The following is an 18,200-nucleotide window of genomic DNA, read 5'->3' as shown; positions in this document are numbered from 1 at the left end:
TTTTACGGGTGAGCTTCTCCAGAACTTTGTCCATCTTGGAAAACCAAAAGAATAGCACTGCAGCCCAAATTCAATCCCTCTTAGATTCAAAATGATGGAAGAAAAAGAATCAAACAATAATAAAGAAGAATTAGAGTGTGATAGCATCAATTGTTCACTCTAAACACCTAAAAGAATATCTAAGTGGAACAAAAGATGCCTGTGGAAGTCTGAAACAAAGACCTAACTTCTTTTTTTTTAATAGATAATATCAAATTTATTACAAAGAAAAGAAAGACGAAACAAACAACTATAAGGCAGTCCCCCCTCCCCCCCTACAAATCAAATACTATGAGAGCAAGGGCCTTTGAATCTAAGGAGACCAATGAACTACAATGAGAAACAAAATAATCACCAAATCATACAAAAACCTTAAACAGCTTCAGAAAAAGGCCATGGCCCAAAGCCCTACCAAAACCAATGAACCAACCAAAAGACCAAATGGGGTGAATTCCCCAACTCTCCACAAGGTATTGATTCCTAGGGGTTTTGGGCCCCTTGGGATTAATAGCACGACAACCGTTCCTTCACATCAAAGCGAATGTCCCTGATGGAATTGTGTTGAGTCTTGTTTCGAAAGATATGAAAATTCCTTTCCTTCCAAATGTGAGCAATAGTGCAACAAAATGCCAGCTTGGCAATGCAACCTATCAGATATCCCGGGAATGAGGTCCTTACCCACTGAGCTTCCAGCTCCACACTCATCCCGGTCTCCTGTATGGGAAGCATAACCTCAGGATGGTTCCCCATATAAAGGATGTGAAGGGGCAATCAAAAAATAAGTGGTCTCTACTCTCCAACTCTGCCCAACAAAAACTACAATAGGGAGGCACCTGAATGGATCATCTCCGGAGTTGGTCCCTAGTTGGGAGGGTATGAAATGAAATGGTGTGGTCTATTATAGGGAGATCTCACTTTTATTAACAAAAGAAAGAACATGAGATGTGAATATGAAATGTTGTGGTCTATTATAGGATCAAGCACATTGCTAAAACACTTCTACGAGTAGGAAATTGAACTGTAAACTAGAACTTCAGCCCCGAATATCATAACTTCCTTAGGTTCTTATGGCAGAAGATAGTAAATCACTGTTCCTTGTTAAAGATGACCAAAAATACGATGGAGTTTTCGTCCACTCATGGTGAATGGGATCCCAGTCATTGCGAAATGAGAGAGGGCATCGGGGAGGGTATTTTGAAAACATACAAAAATCATATAGGAGTTTGTGAACCCTAGGATGGTGGGTGAACCATCCTTTATGAGTGGAGGAAAAGTTTCTCCAAAAATATATGCTTATTAAACTTTCTAATACATAAGTATAATACACAAAAGGTTTTGTACACGGCGCATGATGGAATGTCATGCACACAATCGATGGGGGATGTAGATCTGTAGTGCGTCCCCTCACACCCATCCAAGAGTTGTGTGCATGGTCCATGCACGATGGTGCATAAAACCTCTCCCCAAAATAATATATCCTAAAGGTTTAGCTGAACCACTTCGATAAGTAGTAAATTAGATCCGCATATGTATTTGCAACTTCAAAACATCAAACCCCACAAACACTAAAGCATGCAATACTTCAGATGGTATCAGAAACATTTTGAAAACCAATATGATACCGATATAGATTGGTACAGTATCGGTATGGTATTGAGATCGATAATTAACAATACTGGTATGGATCGCGCCGGATCTGAATGATCCGATACTGATACCTCAAACCATGCTTGGAATAATTCTTAACGACTGACAAGATGAGATCTAAAGCCAAGAAACCAGAAGTTACGTAAGCGATAGACAAGCAAATGATATCCAAGGAAAGCCCAAAAATGGAAGAGAAATGGAGCTGAGCTTTCAACAAGAAGATCGAAGAGAGGAATTAGAGACAAGAATCAGTAATTACAGAAGTTCATCAAATTACAGGTGAAACGATCACTCACATGGGTTCGACGACTTATCAGAAACGGTGTGCCCACGAAAATAATATATCAAAAAAGAGAGTATCACTCATACGAAGCTGATAAGAGCTTTTTTGAGAGAGAGAGAGAGAAATTGGAGCTGCTAGAGCAAAATTCCAGTACGAAATAGGCCGGAATCCTTACTCATCTAGGGTTTTGAAGGGTTGGAAGTGCAGGGCTTCTCGGTGCTCACACGAGAGAGAGGAGCGTCCCTATCTATTTTATAAATTTTTTTTTATCCGTTAAAGGAAAGTTTTAAAATCCCGCCTATCTCTTTCATCGTCATCATATGTAATGTAACGCAAGAAACGCGTGCGTTTCAGTGTGAACGCAAAAGGGAGAGAGAGACAATGGGAGGGAAAAACCCTAACCCTAGTTTGTCATATATGCGTCTTGTCCTAACCCTAATAGCTCTTGTCTTAATCCATATCTTTATATTCTCATAAAAAAAAAAAAAAACCTCTTGTCCTAATCCTAATCACCCATAAAGATGTCCAATGCTTCCCACAAGAGAGAGAGAGAAACCCTAATGAGCAACTAATGCTAAGTAGATTTGATGTGTAATTAAAAATATGAAAGTAGAGCATTCTAATTAAATAAGCAAATGTTATTAAGTAACATCGGAATGAACATTTTTCATAAAGAAAATTTTACATGCATTTAAAAATAAAGGACGTACCCAATGAACAAGGCTCTTATCATCACAGGTCTAGGGAGGGTTATAATGTATGTAGCCTTATCCTAGCTTCGCGGAGAAGCTGTTTCTCACAAAGCGAGGGATAAGGCAAACTTTACATGCATATGACACTGATATTTGAGGACATCCATTAATTTCAGTTAAATATATGGTCTTGACATAGTTAACCAGTGATGTCTAAAATTGCTTGGGTTATATACAAACTAATTGGGTTATGTAATGGGAGATTAATTTGGAGATTAAGTAGATCTCCAATTTGATGTCATCTACCTGAAATAGGAAATATTATAGAATGTCGTTGCATTAATATTTGACTCAACTTGAATGTTGAAAAATTGACAATATTTAACAGTCTAATTAATCTTCGAATTTCCTCCCTGGAATCCCTCGGTGCTCTCGCGGCTCTAGTGACATTGTCATTTGGAAATAATCCTCGAATGGGTTTTCCTCCACAGCAGCTTGGAACCTAATCCGCACCCAAGCCCTAAAGGTTCCTTGGCACCCTATTGTTTGGTTTAAAGATCATACCCCCATGCATAGTTTTATTGTCTAGCATGCTCTAACCCATTCCCTTCCCACCCGTGCCCTGCTTATCCAGAGACACATCCTTGTCCCTCTCCTTTGCTGCCTTTGTGGAAATGCTCTAAAAGAAGCCTCCCTTACCTCTTTTTTTGAGTGTCCTCAAGCTCTTCTCATGCGAATTTGGTCCCATAATAGCAATTGATGTTGGCCTTACCCTAGGAGCATTGGATCATTTGATAACGAGTGGAAGGGAATTCTTGACCACTTTAATGGAAGGCTTGCATCGACTCCCTTGGGAAGCTTGCTTTTGGTGCTTCGATTTATCATATATGAAAAGAGCGCAATCTCAGGCTTTGGACAGACAATTCTAGATCCCAAGTTTAGATCTTGGGCTCCATCACTTTTGATGTTCATACCAAAATATCCATTAGGTGATGCATCTCTTCCACACAGAATCATCATGTTGCGTCCATTTGGAACTTATCTTTAGATCTCCATCTGATACCTAGACCTTCTCTTTGATTTAGGTTGTGCATCTTTCCTTGTATTTCAACTTTTGCTTGTATAAATAAATAAGGGACAATTTCCTAGATTTACTTAGATAAGAAAAATATCTGAAAACAAGTAGGTTTACAAGAAAAGTAAGTGTAAAACAAAGTTAAACCAGAGGTTACAACCACTTTTAGGACTCCCTAGGGTGGCCGAGCTCTCTCTCTCTCTCTCTCTTGGCGCATTTAGAAACCCTGGTTTCTAGTGTTTTTCTCTCACCATTGGTGTTCCACAAACGTCCAAGTTTGAGAACTAATAGTAGAGGTTTGAAAAGTATAGAGAAACCAGAGGATACTGCGCTTATGATATCTCAGAGAGGAAACTCTTGTTCTTCTCTACTCAAATTCAGGGTCCACACACACCATGGATGAATGATTTTGAACATTTAAAATTAACTTATATTTTTCTCCCCTAAATTCATACACCAGGTCTGTCGTGTGGGAAGCGCATATTTTAGCAAGTATGGCGCCTGGGTCTTAAAAAAAATTAGGGGCGCTGTTCTCTGTGCCGCAGCGCAGCCTGCACCCAGGCATATGGGGGTGAGCACAATGACCACCCTGCTCCCTTGCACAGGCTGCCCATGTGCCTGGGCACAGGCTGTGCTGCGGCACAGAGAACATTCTCCCAAAAAAAATAAAATGATTATATTCCAGTCCTAGTTGGCTACCTCATGTGTGTATTGAAATGTGACGTTGGGTTCCTTTGTAGCATGACAGGGAGTGTAGCGCACATCCAACGACCCGCAATGCTTGGGCACACGGCCCAACACCCCACCTGTGTGTTGGGTTGCATGCCAGAACACTGTAGGTTGTTAGATGGTGCGCTACAAACCCGTCGCACTACAGACGACCCAAATCCTTGAAATGTGTGGGTGACACCTCCGGATGTAATGTGGAGAGAATCTAATGATTTAAACCATGAGATTGGAATTTATTTTATGAGTTCTTTGTCTCCAACAAAAAGAAAAAGGATTCACTCTCATGGGGATCAGATTGATTTCAAACTTCTAATCTAAATTAAAAGCATCGTCAGCTTCTCAGTTTTGGATCACTTTGACCATCAGGTCCTCCCAAATTAGTTGTCCCTACACCATAATTTATATCTCAAGCACCGCTGCTACTACCATTGACTGCTACTGAACTATCATCAGGCATGCATTCTCCTGAATCAACCCCTTGAGAGAATGAATTCTTCTGTCTAGAGTCGTCGGAATCGGATTCCACGTCAACTGGGGCGCAAGGAGTGGCATTTGCCAGGGATGGTTGTGGGTTGACAAGAGAATTCTCTCTGGTCCAAAATGTGGGCATTCTCTTGTCATCTTCTCGCATCCTTTCAGCATACTCATCGATGTTAAAACCCATCTGATTATTTCCTCCAAATGCCACCTCCAGCTTGTCCATGTCAAAGAGGTCCTCCATAATCTTCTTGGTGTTGAGGTCATCTGAGTAAACAAACTTTACTTTTCTGGCAGTCTTGGGCTCTAGAAAGGCTTTCACCACCTGCAATCATAGAGTCTGTTAAGCCTTGAGGACAGCCACAAAAAATGCCTTTTGAACTGACTTTGTTAATTAATTAACATCAGCAAATCTATAATGAGCACGAGAAATCTCTCAATTGCTTGCATTAGACACATGTATTCACAATGGAACTTGGAATAAATCACTGTAAGTGGTTCCACTTTCACTGCAGAGGATGACAACTTGAGCAGGATATATCTAACTCTGTAAATTTCTGCCACAAGAAGGAAACAATGAATGACAGAATCTTAATCAAGGATATATCTGATAGAATTGTGGGCCCAGACCCTCTTCATGGTGCCATCCTGTTAATTCCTTAATACACAGAATTTACCATCTACAGTTATCAGATCATAGATTTAAGATGGGCAATATTGCAAAAAGATTCACGTGGTTCCAAAAGAATACCAACAGAGGCTTATAACTTTTTTTTTTGGGGGGGGTGAGGGGGGTATTAGCAAAATCAATAATTTGCTTTGTAAGTAACGAATGGGAAAAATAGTAACAAAGAATCAAAGGAGACAGATTTACCGTATAAAAGGATTCAAAGAACTTGGGTGGATTGTACAGGATAGCCAGACCTAGCCTTTCTGGGTAATGGGCTTGTAAAACATGGGCTGTTTCCACAGCTACCTTCACAGAAATATTTGACATCTTGAAGCCCAGGTAATCAATGAGCCAGACCATCTGTTCTTGTTCGGGTGGCAGATTTAAAATCGCATTCTCCATGCAATATACCAAATACCTAATTTGTCCTTTTGTTGACTTTGTGTTCTGCACATGAAATAGGAATATGAGTAATCAAGGCTCAACACAGACACAGTTAAAACACGGACCAGTCAGAAATAGGAAATTTTCAATATCTCCTTTATATTATAAGTTCAGTTATTGATACTCCCTTTTCATATACTTCTGCACAATTTTACTCAAAATATTTAGATGTACTCAACACTTTCTTCCCTCTTAACTTAAATTCCAACATTGCCCCTCTTAGCAAATCATTTTACGACTCAATGTCTTGTTCCAAATTGTAGAATAAAAATTCATCCACACTCAGATTATTTTATCTTCTCTACCGACCCAATTAAACAAGATGAATTAGTTCTGCTTCAGGTGAATGCTCATCGATGGGTCTAGCCATCTGCTCACATCCCATTTCCACCATATACAAGTTTGCAACTTTTTTCTCTTTTATGGGAGTAAAATTGTGTGTCCATTCTCACATCAATAATTCTAATGTTTACGGAGAAAAGATGTAGGTTTAGTATTACTAAAATTGTACATGTTGTAAACAAAAAGGTGAGAAATCAGGAAGCATCCGTACTAGATGTAGTCCACTGTAAATTTGTTTGAAAAAATATGCTAGGAGAGGCAACGATTGAATTTAAACTAAAGCAAAGAAGATAATATTGTATAAAGTTGTAAATTCGGGTATAGTTTTGCAGAAGTATTTCATAGGGGAATTTTAGTAAATATAGATACACTATAAGGGAGATATTGAAATTTTCCCTTTGAATATGACATGTAACAGCATAAATCTATGTAATATGCCTGAAATATGTCTTCAAATGCATGCATATATAGAAACTGATTACTGGGGACTTTGATGCAGTAAACACAATCATCAATCCTGTTAAAGTATTAAATGTAGGGGTATCTCTGGTATACACAAGCTGTTAGGGCTACTTATGTAATTTGCTTATATTTTTTCATAATATATAAATAGGAGTGTGACCTGTGAGACCTGTGAGGGCTCTCTCTGATACACTATTTATTGAAGATCTGTCAAGTTACAAATCCAAACTATTTAATTGATGGGCCCCCATAAAAAAAGAAAATAGAATTTTTTTTTTTTTGGTAAATGAAAATGGAAATTATCTTGTCATCTGAACCATAAAGGGTGATCAAGTTAACCTTGGTAATGGGTAGGGTGGGGGAAGAGGGAGATCGAACTAGATTATAGGTAGGATCCATTTATTCAATGATTTAGACTCTGAATTTCTGATGCTAACTTTAACACACACAAACAAAAGGATGAATCAGATCAAACCTGACAACCAGGTCGCATGACGAGAACATTTCTCCCATACTTGTCCACATAATTTGATCTGTATATTTTACCTGTCTCAGCTTCATGAGCAACCTCTTCCTACATTACAAGAAAATAAGGATATTAATACTCGCGATGAAATCATCAAAGAAACGTCTTCTGATCTCAAAACATAATAGTGCAGCTATTAAGATAAGAGTATGGGACCAGACAAAATAGCCACCAGATCAATAGCTGAAAATATAAGAGAGTTCTTTATGAATTGAAGAAGGCCATGAAAAATATTGAATTGTGGGCAACAGTTAACAGATTATGATGCAGAAATAACAAAATACAAAAAAACTCCTCAAAGATAGCGTACCCAGCGAATCTCTTCAGGCTTGTATTCGGACCTCCATTTCAATGTTTCCTTCAGCATTTTAGTTGCTTTTTTAGTATTCCAGTTCCGTGCCCTCAAATATCTTGAAATAGATGCATCAGAACAGAATATGGACAACTTAGCTGGCAATGTCCCTAACAACCTCCTCACTTCATTAATCTGCAACCGTAAATCAATCATAGGCTACATAAATTTTCCCAAATTTCCTAAGAATATTTTAATGCTTCTCCCCAAATGTATAAATGAAAAACATTGTTGAGCTTCTCTAGAAATAAATGCTTATAAGTTAACCAAATTGTAATGAATTAACTAAGGAAACAAGAAATTAATCAGGAGTACCTTTTCTTGTTTCTCTTCAGATGTTGATAGTTCTTCATTGCCATTTGAAGTGGATTTCTTCAAAACCACGCTCATACTGTTCAAATTGGAATTCCTGTATGCAAACATTTGTATGTTATCATGCTAATTTGGACGCTAAAAAAAAAATTTGTTATCACAGTACTTTCTTTTTCTCTCCTCTGGGCCTTTAATAACCAGACAAAATGAAAACTGCCAAAGCCCACAGCATTTACCACATGAACAGTCATGTAAAGGAGGACTGATTCATGCAAAGACAGCCTACCAGTATTAATACATCAGGCATATAAAGAAAGAAGCCTGAACGATCAAATGAGATCAAACTTTCTACAATCGCACTGACCAAGAAAAATATGTATTAAATGACGATCAATAATGAAATAACAACCAAAGTTCAGCCTGGGCATAGTCCCTTCGTTGCTATACGCAAAATTAAGCTCCAACATAAAAATATCTCAGCCTATTCGCCAAGAATTCAGATAAGCATTTACATAGCCTCTGCATTAGACATATGATGAAAGGCAGCAAAAAAGGGCAAGGAGAAGAAGAAGTCCAAGATGGAAACTGAGCCCTTGTTGGCAACCCCTTAAAATGGATTTGCAAATAAAATGCGTAATAATAGAGAAAAACAAATTTATTGAATTATTCTCAGAATCAATCACAGATTGTTAATAGCAGCTTTGCTTTAAAGCTTCATTTTCGGTTATATGGCAGATACCTGGAACTGCCCCTCGAAGAGTACATATTGTACTCTTTCCATGACTCTTTCAGGATATATATAAAGTTAAGCATGCACGGAAAGGACATTAGGTTTTAGAAAAACCTCATCCAAATTGAGATTTCTTTTCCTTAAGATAAAAAATAATGCCTTAGCTGAATACATGAGGAATTCCAACCATGGTCTGGATTGGAAATTTTAGGAAAAAATTTCACAAGAGAGAGAAATCATTTCTTTTATTGTTTCCCTTGAAGAACATCTACTCTTGACATGTTCTGTGGTATATCTATGTTGATTTCATTATGAGGGACTAGGGAGGAACCGTTAGATCTACACCCTGCTATTTGGTGGCAAAGCATACATGTGTTCACCCTGATCCCCCTTTCATCAGGCTCAACTTTGATGGCTGCCATACAGGTAAACCAGGTGCAGGCGGTACTGGAAGTACATTCAGAGAATCCAAAGGGAATATAAACTTTGTTTATGCTGGTGCAAGTAGAGAAGCCAACATGGACACAGTGGAAAGCAATGTACTTTTTTGTCCTACAATGGCCCCATTTATTCAGTAGCTTCTCTTGAAAAATGAGGGCAACTGAACCTTAGTCATTGTCTGTACACCTCAGATTCTAGGAGAGGTAAGGGAGAGTCATCCATCTCCTACAGAGGGTCTCAGCATGTCATCCCTCCCCCCCCCCCCCCCCAAATGAACACCTCATTAGAGCTTGCAGAGGCTGAAGCTAGACTGAAGTTTTAAATTTTTCTTAATTTCGCGAAGATTGATGATGAAGCTAGATTGAACATTGAGTAGGAAGAAGGGTAAAGGAAGAATATGGATGAAGAAGAGTGATTGAAGCTTGAAGATCTTCTCTCACTCCTGTAAATCAACCTGGGAAACAGGCCTTTACAAAGAAGCCCTTAATTCCTAAATCAACCATGATGAACACTGGATGCTCACAATAGATTAGAGAGAGAGATCCAAAAGAGATCACAACATGTCTTATAGGTCCACATATTCAATCAATATAGATTGGCACTGAAAATGTAAGTCTATATCCATGAACATATTTTATGACTCCTTCACCCTCCATGATAATGGTATGGAATCTGTTACATTCCCCAGAGGATAGATTGTGAACTGAGCTTCAAGGCCGTCAATCATGTCAGATTCAATTGCCATCAACCCTCCAATTTCACTTGGAAATAGGTCCCCCAGAAATGCTCAGGTACTCATCTTTTTCTCTTCCTCTCACTCTTTTCTGCCTCATCATCCTTAAGGAATCCATTCACGTTAGCAAAATTCTTTGGTGAAAACTTGGAGACGAATCCAAGCTCAGTCAACCTAAACTTCTTCATAGGATCTTTTGTATCCTGATCCTTGATCATTATGCAGACACATATCAAGGCTTGAGTTCATCCTACCACATGTTTAGGGTCTTTCAGATTGGCATCAAAGCAAAAGCATTTCAGACTTAATATTAAATCCTACTGTAAAATTGTCCACATTTTGTTGTGAGCTCGAATGTTCAATAAGCCAAAACCTACTTGAATAGTAATGCCCACAAGCGCACTGTAGAAAGAGAGAGAGAGAGATTGAAGTTCCACAATAGAGTTTGTCCTTCCTCTTCTTTTTTTTTCAAGTTAAAAAAAAAATTGCTGCTAACGGTACTTTCAGGTTGCTACAGATACTCTTATGTGGGCCTGATCACAAGTGTTTTTTACCAATAAAGGTAGAAGGAGTAGGGAAAAGTCTTCATCAGCAATTTATTCTGTCTTAAGTTTTAATAAAAGCAGATGAACCGGACAGTAATTCAGGTTCTCCAAGATTATGTCTTTGTTGAGCAACAATCCACTAAGCTTTTCAACTCTTTTTTTCCGCTTTAGGAGAAAACTCATAAGCATATAGAAATAGCAACCAGCTGACCAACCAGCTAAATTTGGTTGACACAGTACAGGTGATTGCAGAGGGGAGTAATCAGTTTACTCAACCACCGGTCTATGATTGGAGACCTGATCGCTGTTCTTTGTGTCGTCTCTTTGTTCACAAAGAGACCCAATGCGCCAAAGGTGTAGATGGTTTATGAAATGAGTGGAGAGTAAAGAATGTTAATGTCGAAGTGGTTGCCTGAGGTTCTCATTTTGATATGGTGGGTGTGGCCATGGAACAAAATCTCAGTCAAAACTGACTGAAATCTCCGAGTTGTCTCAATTACGAGCCAGCCCAAAACGAACCCCAGGATCAAAAACCCAAGTTTCGACTCTGAATTTCAACCCTCGGCCTCCCTGGGTCGAACCCTGTGTCGAAACCTCGAAAAGAGATCCGCCACAACACAGTTCAGGCCTGACCGAAACCGGCCTCGAAACTAAGCTTTAGATACTTGGGTGTGGCTAGTGTTCAATCTGCAAGAACGGCTGGAGCACAACCTATGAGGATGAAGGGCGGTGGCAACTCATCCGACAAGGGCAATTGCGGGGAGCTCAACCAACTAAGATGGCGGCTGCAATAAGAAATCAACCAGACATGGCGGCCGGAGTGGGGGTAGTGAGTTGGTGCAACATCAGTTTTGTAACTGGTTAGAACCCTAAAATACCAGAACCGAAAGTGATGGAGGAGAGAAAAGAGGACTGTCTTAAGACAATCGATCAAACAAGCAATCCCCCCACAGTGCCTTTATTTATATAGAATAAGAATACAAAGAAAGGATTCCTAATCCTACTAGGAAACACAAATAGAAACATAGTTACAATAGGAAACCAAACGAGGACTAGGACTAGACTAACCATAAACTAACTAGGACTGCCTTTAATTACAAATAGAAAAGGAGACACATAGGAGGTAGGTATCTCAATTAGAATAAGGAATATTCTAACCAAGATAGCCTACAACCCTATATGCTCCAAATACACTTTAATACTCCCCTTCAAGCTGGAGCGTACAAATAACCTAGACCCAGCTTGGAACAACCTATTCGAAAAGCAGGTCCAAACAGTTTTTTGATAAACATATCACCAAGTTGGTTAGTAGTCGAAACAAATGGAGTAGAAACCAATTTCTTTATAACAGCATCCCGAACAAAGTGACAATCAACTTCAATGTTGAAAGTTAAATAATTTCTCATAGAGATCATACATACGCGAGATGTTCCTTTCTTGAGAGAAGCTTTCACGTAAGTCATTCCAGACATCCTTAGCAAGGGTGTGAAACATCACATTAGAAGCAATAGCAGGTTCAACACTATTCCATAACAATATTTTGATAATAGAGTTCTCACGCATCCACTCATCGTAGGTTGTGATCATGGAAAGATCCTTTGGATCAGTAGTAGGAGGATTATCAGTTATGTACTTCAGTTTCCTTTGGCATGAATGTATTCATGTACTGACTGGGCCATAAGAGGTAGTTTGAAACTCCGGAGAGTTTAATGGTAGTAATCTGGACTTGAACGTAGTCCCTTGGTGGTTTAGGATCAGCCATGATATCAACTAACCACCAACACAGCAGAAAAGTAGTAGCAGTAGTAGAGATACAATTGGCACATGAGAGAACCAGAATTAGGGATTCAAAACACAAATCAGATTAACCAGTAGTAAAGGCACAGCCGGCTCTTTAAGAGACTCCAAAAACTTAAGGTTTAAGAACCCAAATCACAACAATTATCAGAATTAGGGTTTTAAAGCCAAATTTCAGCAAATCAGAGAGATCAAACTGAGTTTAAATAAGGAAATAGATTTCCAAAAACTCAAAGTAGTATTACCCTAAACCAGGGTGTATTGCATGGAGAAATGAAGACCTTCACTTGAGTAAGATCGTAGGAGGAGAACGGATCAGATTCTCCCTTCAATTGAACAATCCTTCAAGAATAAATGAGAAAAGTTTGGCTGGACACCAAAAATAGTAGTAACTTGATCTTCGAATGTAATGGCTGCAATCGATCTTCACTCCATGCAAGTAGTAGAGTAGTAACAGTGGAACCCTAGTTTGTTAGTATCATCAACTAGGGTTTAATCTGAAGTAGTATGCAGCATAGGGTGCTGCACCCCTTTAAGAGAAACCTTGTAAGACCTTCAAACCAGAACAGCAAGTCAACAACCAACCAAAGGTTGTACTCTGATACCATGTAACAGGATAGAACCCTAAAATACCAGAACCGAGAGTGATGGAGAAGAGACAGGGGGACTGTCTTGAGACAATCGATCGAACAAGCAGTCCCCCCACAGTGCCTTTATTTATATAGAATCAGAATACAAAGAAAGGATTCCTAATCCTACTAGGAACCACAAAATAGAAACATAGTTACAATAGGAAACCAAACTAGGACTAGGACTAGACTAACAATAGACTAACTAGGACTGACTTTAATTACAAATAGAAAACGAGACACATAGGAGGTAGGTATCTCGATCAGAGCACAACCCTGTATGCTCGATATACACTTTAACAAGTTTCAAATTCATTTAAGGAAATAAATTTTGGAAGAGTTATTAATACAAGGCAAGAGGGTGTTACCTGTAAAAGCAAAGAGAAAATGTTTATAGAAGGTACAAGTTTGCGGGTTTGGAGGGAATGGATGCAGATTTTCCTCCTAATTTGGTGGGCATAATTGAAGGAGGTGAAGAGGATAGGAATAAGGAAGGAGAATTGTTGGATGAACCAGCTGGCATAGAATTAGAAGGGGAAGTTGATGACGATAAGAAGGATGAGTGGGTGGAAAATCACATAGGGGCGGATTTTGAGGAGGGAAAAATTCCAAAGAAGCAGTAAATGATATGGGATTGAGGTATCATATAGGGGTGGAATTTGAGGGAAAATATTCTAAAGAAGGAGACCTTTTCTGTGTGCCTAATACTGAATGTGGGGAGACCATTTCTGGTCCTATTTCTTTGGATCGAATGGTGTTTTCTACACAAGTTGTTGTGCCCGCTCATGTGAGGAGAGATTCTAGGGAATCGGTTATGGATAAGAGTGAGGGGTTGTTGTGCCCCACCTCTCTCTCCCCTATCCGGTCCTTTGCCAAGAAGAAGAAAAAGAGGCCAGTTTCAAGGGCCCCTCAGTGTAAATTGAATCCTGAGGCTGATAGTTCATCTGTCGCTTCTTCGGAGGAGCTTTCGGAGTCTATGCTGAGTGATGCCATCATTGATCCAATCTTGGAATCTCCTTTCCTTTGCATTCCCGATTGGCAGCCCCCTCCTTCAGCCTGCCTTCTGTATGACCATAAGGCATTTTCGAAGCGCCCTAAAAATGATGATGATTTGGATAGCCATGGCGTCTATACTGGACGAAGTCACCGCCTAAGATTTTCCACATAATACCTTTGTTCCAAGGAATGGGAAACTTAGTTTGTGGTGGACCATTTGGTCCTTGTTTTTTCTTCTCCTTTGCCTTGTTTAAGGCTTTGTGGTGTCTCTTAGTTTCTTTCTAATTTGGCTTGTATCCAGCCTTTTGGGTTTGTTTTCTTTGTTCTTTTAATAAATTATTTTATTCACCCCAAAATATCCCCCACTGAAGTTAACCATATTCAGAGCTCATTTGACTTGATCCAAGCCTTTCTTGACTACAAAAACCACATGGCATGTTATCACCCAATCTAGATTAGGGGCTTTGAAGCCTATACTCCTACTGCGGTGATCAAACTCAAAGGGTAAAATAGGAAAAAATAACTTTAATTATCATTTTTTGAGGGGTGAATATTGAATAACTTTAAGTATCGTTATATGCTCCAGCAGAATCCAGGGTTTTTTGGAGTTTCTGCTCTGTGGAGCACACAGATGGGACCCATTCAGGGTGATTGGTATGTCCAGTCATTGGGTATAGGTAAAGAAGTATATGGTTGAAGGAATAAATCAGGTTTTAATTTGAGTTACTAGATTGAAAGATTTAAGGTTAAGTTGATTTTCAATTGCATTCACAGATTGTAATAAAGGTGGAAAAGTGGTTTAGGACTATGGTTTTAATTCTTTTAGGGGTTAATTTGGCAAGCTATTAGGGCATAAGGCTGGGATGCAGTCTCCATTTTTTCTTGTTTGGATTGGATTTCATTTAGGAACATCCATAATTCTAGAGGCAGCTAAGAGTACCATTCTGAGCAGGAGTTTGCTTGCCTAGAGGATATAGGCTTTGCTCTTCTTATTTTTCTCTATGAATTGAAGTTTCTCACGGTGCCAACTCTCCCTCCAGCCCAACCATGTGGGTTCATGGCGGTGTGAATTGATTCTCACATATGCACCGGGTATACTAGGTTCTATTCTCTCTTCTCCTCTTCTTCTATTCTCCTATAAGGTTCTACCCTCAGCGTGCGGCCATTAATTTCCCATCAAACCAGCATAACTTCCACATTATTCTCCAAAGATATGCACTTCTGAAACACTAGTTAATCCAACCAAACCATAACCAAACCTTGTACAGCATACATCACCAACCCTATGCCTTGTTATCATCCCATCTTCACCATTTACACTTTGTTTTCAAATCAACTTTCAATCTGGTAAAACAAACTCTAAACCCAAACCCCAGAAACCTTACTCTTAGAACTCCAATTACTACTATGACTTCTAGCTCTGCCGAGAAAGCACGCATTCTTAGTTTTCTTAACCAATTAACAAATCAGACTTCCTCTATTATTTATTTCACTCCTTGGAGCACATATGCTGTGGAAACCCTAATCCAAAATCATGCAAGATTTGAAAATAGAACACCCTATGGTGTTATGGTTCTCTTAGGTATCCTCAAGATTTCATTTTTTGATGTTGGGAATACCAAGTCTTCCACAGAGAACAGTAGGAATTCAATATATTGCCTAATTAACTTGAATGTTGATGATATTTCTAGTATGAGTCAGATTAATAATCCATCTAAAATTTGAAGCTTAGTTTCCCAGATAGGAACTTAAAATAAAAGAATCAAGCTATTGCTTCCACTTGCTATCTATTTATGAGTCTAAAGTTTGAACCATAAATTGAATAATTTTGGGAGGGAATGGCCAAACCTCCACAAATATCACTCTTTTCCTTTATTTGTATATATTAAAGCAAATCTGGAATACTCTTGTGGGTTTATAAAGTGTAATTGCTCTCTTAATTGGTCATGAGACTCCCTCATTGGTTCAAGAACCTAATCCCCCCCCTTTCTTTGCAAGTTCTTATATGTATTGGTAAAGTTTATTGTGATCGATTCACCCATGGAAGCTTCCATGTACTTGCCACCTAATGTGCCACATGGAAGGATGGTTTGGTAAATCCAACCGTTTAATAGGAAGGGCGTGGCCTAGATTGGCCACATGTCGATTTTCACAGCAAAATCATTTACCGCCACACACACACACACCCCATGTATTGGCATCTTTCCTTGTTTTTTTGGCAATTCATTTGTTTTTCAAAATGTAATGGATCTTCAAAGATTTATACTTCCACATAGCCAACTCTAATTGAGTTCAAATCTGACAGGAAATCAGGGTTGTACACAAAATTTAGGCCCTAAGTGATTTGCCACATGGTGGATATTATGTCCGACGACCTAAAATACTATAGTCAGACAGACCACTAGACTGGCTCCCTATTTTATATCCACCAACTTCCTTTATTTTTAGATTTTAGCCCAATATCCTGCAACACTCTCCACCACTAAAGCCAATAAAACCTTAGGTATCAGTTTGATCCATGCACAATCAACCTTAAACTGTATTCTAAACTTTCAGACCAGATTAGAAGAGTAGATCTACTCCGAATTTGATAGCAGGTACTTGTCATACATCACTTCTATACTTCAACCTATCCTGTACCTACCTACATACGGAGGCATACTCGAATCAGCAACTAACAATACACCGCCCTGAAATCATTCTTTGTTCAAACAAGGCTAAGACCAGAACTCCTCTGGACCACCTAAGTCTAGCTAATCCATGGTAAAAGTCTTAGGGCAACAGGTCTTGGGTGATACAACCACTATACAGCATGTCTGGGACCACTATACACCAATCTGGCAATGATTTTAAACTCTGCTAAAAGTTTTATAAGCACAATATCCATGTATATGGTATACTTGTTCAGGGGCTGATCGAGAGAACCAAATCTAAAAAAAAATTAAAAAAAAAAAAAATCCTGTAGTCCAGGAGGCTTTAGAACCAATTCTTGACTTGCGTCACCAAGCAAGCAAAGAAGCCTCCAAGACCATGTAACTCAGACCAACAACACAGATTTTCCAAGTGAATTTAGTTACACAGTGTGCATCTCACATGCCATTACCAGACACTGCCATCAGGTCATCCAATTACTGAACCATTAAACATCAAAATAAGCTAGTTCATTCCAAATAACCTAACCTTAGTATTCTTCCATAACTATGAAATCTCAGAAAAAATATTCTTGCTCATTCCAAATAACCTAACCTCAGTAGTCTCCCATAACTATGAAACTCTTCAAAGTTTGAGTTACTACTAATTAATAAACCAAAGAAAGCTCAGATCATGGATTGAATCAAGAGAAGATAGATGCTCAAAGGAGAATCTATAATTCTACATATCATAAACGAACTGATATGAGGTCTGCATTCTTGCTTTTTATTCTGACAATATGCCAAATCTTATAGCATTTTTCTTTTCTTTTCTTTTGGTGCCAGCAAATTTTACTGCAATTTACAATGGGTAAGAGTTTTAAATGCAACAAATTAACAATGGTGAGCTGTTAAGCATTACATTTCCATTCAATGCAAATTAGATACTATCAAGCCAGAAAAAATTCCTTGGTAAAAAACTTCTTACGATACTAGTTGACCAATCAGCATTAGCAATTTGGAGATTTTTGAGAAGCACTAGTTCAAGTTTTTCATTACTAACAACTTTGACTATCCAAAATGTTATTAGATGACAATCGAAATGAATTCATCAAGCATTTTGCAGGCGATCTAACAATTAACATTCCATAAATAAATTCAAAGAAAAGGTCAATGGCACCACAACAACCAAACCCAACCAACGAATTCTAAAATAGACAGCTTACCTGGCGTCGATTTTGCTTATCCTTAACTCCTCTCCGCCAAAAGGAAAAAAGATTTATGTGTGGATGGATCTTGCAAAAGAACAGAAGAAATCTGATCAACCGTTAAAGGGTAGGAGAAGAAAGGTTTTGCTGAGACAGACGGACGATCTGACCAAAGTCGATCAAGAGGAAGAGGAAATTGAGTCTGTTCAAAGCATTTCAAAAACTCATTTTCTCTGTGTGGATCGAAATTTGGACTTATATTCTATGATCTTCTTAGTACTTTATTAAATTCATAATTTTTCTTCCAATAAGAGAGATTCAACACTAATTAATTTTTAATTGAGTAATTTGCTTAAGAGACTGGATATTCCCTTGAAAGTTACCCTTTTTCTTCTGGATCTAAACCCTAAAAAGGGTCTTCGATAGTTGAGGAGATCCTTC

The 18,200-nt window shown here is 38.7% G+C and overlaps 1 protein-coding gene across 1 annotated transcript; it reads right to left on the bottom strand.

Annotated features, from left to right (window-relative positions):
* Window positions 1–4,677: 4,677 nt before the first annotated feature.
* LOC122670131 (phosphatidylinositol transfer protein 3-like) lies at window positions 4,678–17,922 on the bottom strand. Its single transcript, XM_043867099.1, has 6 exons — window positions 17,778–17,922; window positions 8,054–8,129; window positions 7,697–7,873; window positions 7,336–7,434; window positions 5,817–6,059; window positions 4,678–5,267 (listed from the first exon to the last, which is right to left on the bottom strand). The coding sequence occupies exons 2-6, from the start codon at window positions 8,126–8,128 to the stop codon at window positions 4,872–4,874; spliced, it is 990 nt and encodes a 329-aa protein (XP_043723034.1). The 5' UTR covers window position 8,129; window positions 17,778–17,922; the 3' UTR covers window positions 4,678–4,871.
* Between the last annotated feature and the right edge of the window lie 278 nt (window positions 17,923–18,200).

This window comes from Telopea speciosissima, chromosome 7 (assembly GCF_018873765.1).
Source record: "Telopea speciosissima isolate NSW1024214 ecotype Mountain lineage chromosome 7, Tspe_v1, whole genome shotgun sequence".
Taxonomy (NCBI): Eukaryota; Viridiplantae; Streptophyta; class Magnoliopsida; order Proteales; family Proteaceae; genus Telopea; species Telopea speciosissima.
This window is presented reverse-complemented; position numbering and strand designations above follow the sequence as displayed.

Bases quoted from the DNA above. Each gene is read 5' to 3' on its own strand.
- LOC122670131 (XM_043867099.1), bottom strand. From the start codon at position 8,128: ATGAGCGTGGTTTTGAAGAAATCCACTTCAAATGGCAATGAAGAACTA. The intron at 7,435-7,696 runs GTACGCTATCTT...CTTGTAATGTAG, and splicing joins AGCCTGAAGAGATTCGCTGG to GAAGAGGTTGCTCATGAAGC. The intron at 5,268-5,816 runs GTAAATCTGTCT...CTATGATTGCAG, and splicing joins TCTTTGAATCCTTTTATACG to GTGGTGAAAGCCTTTCTAGA.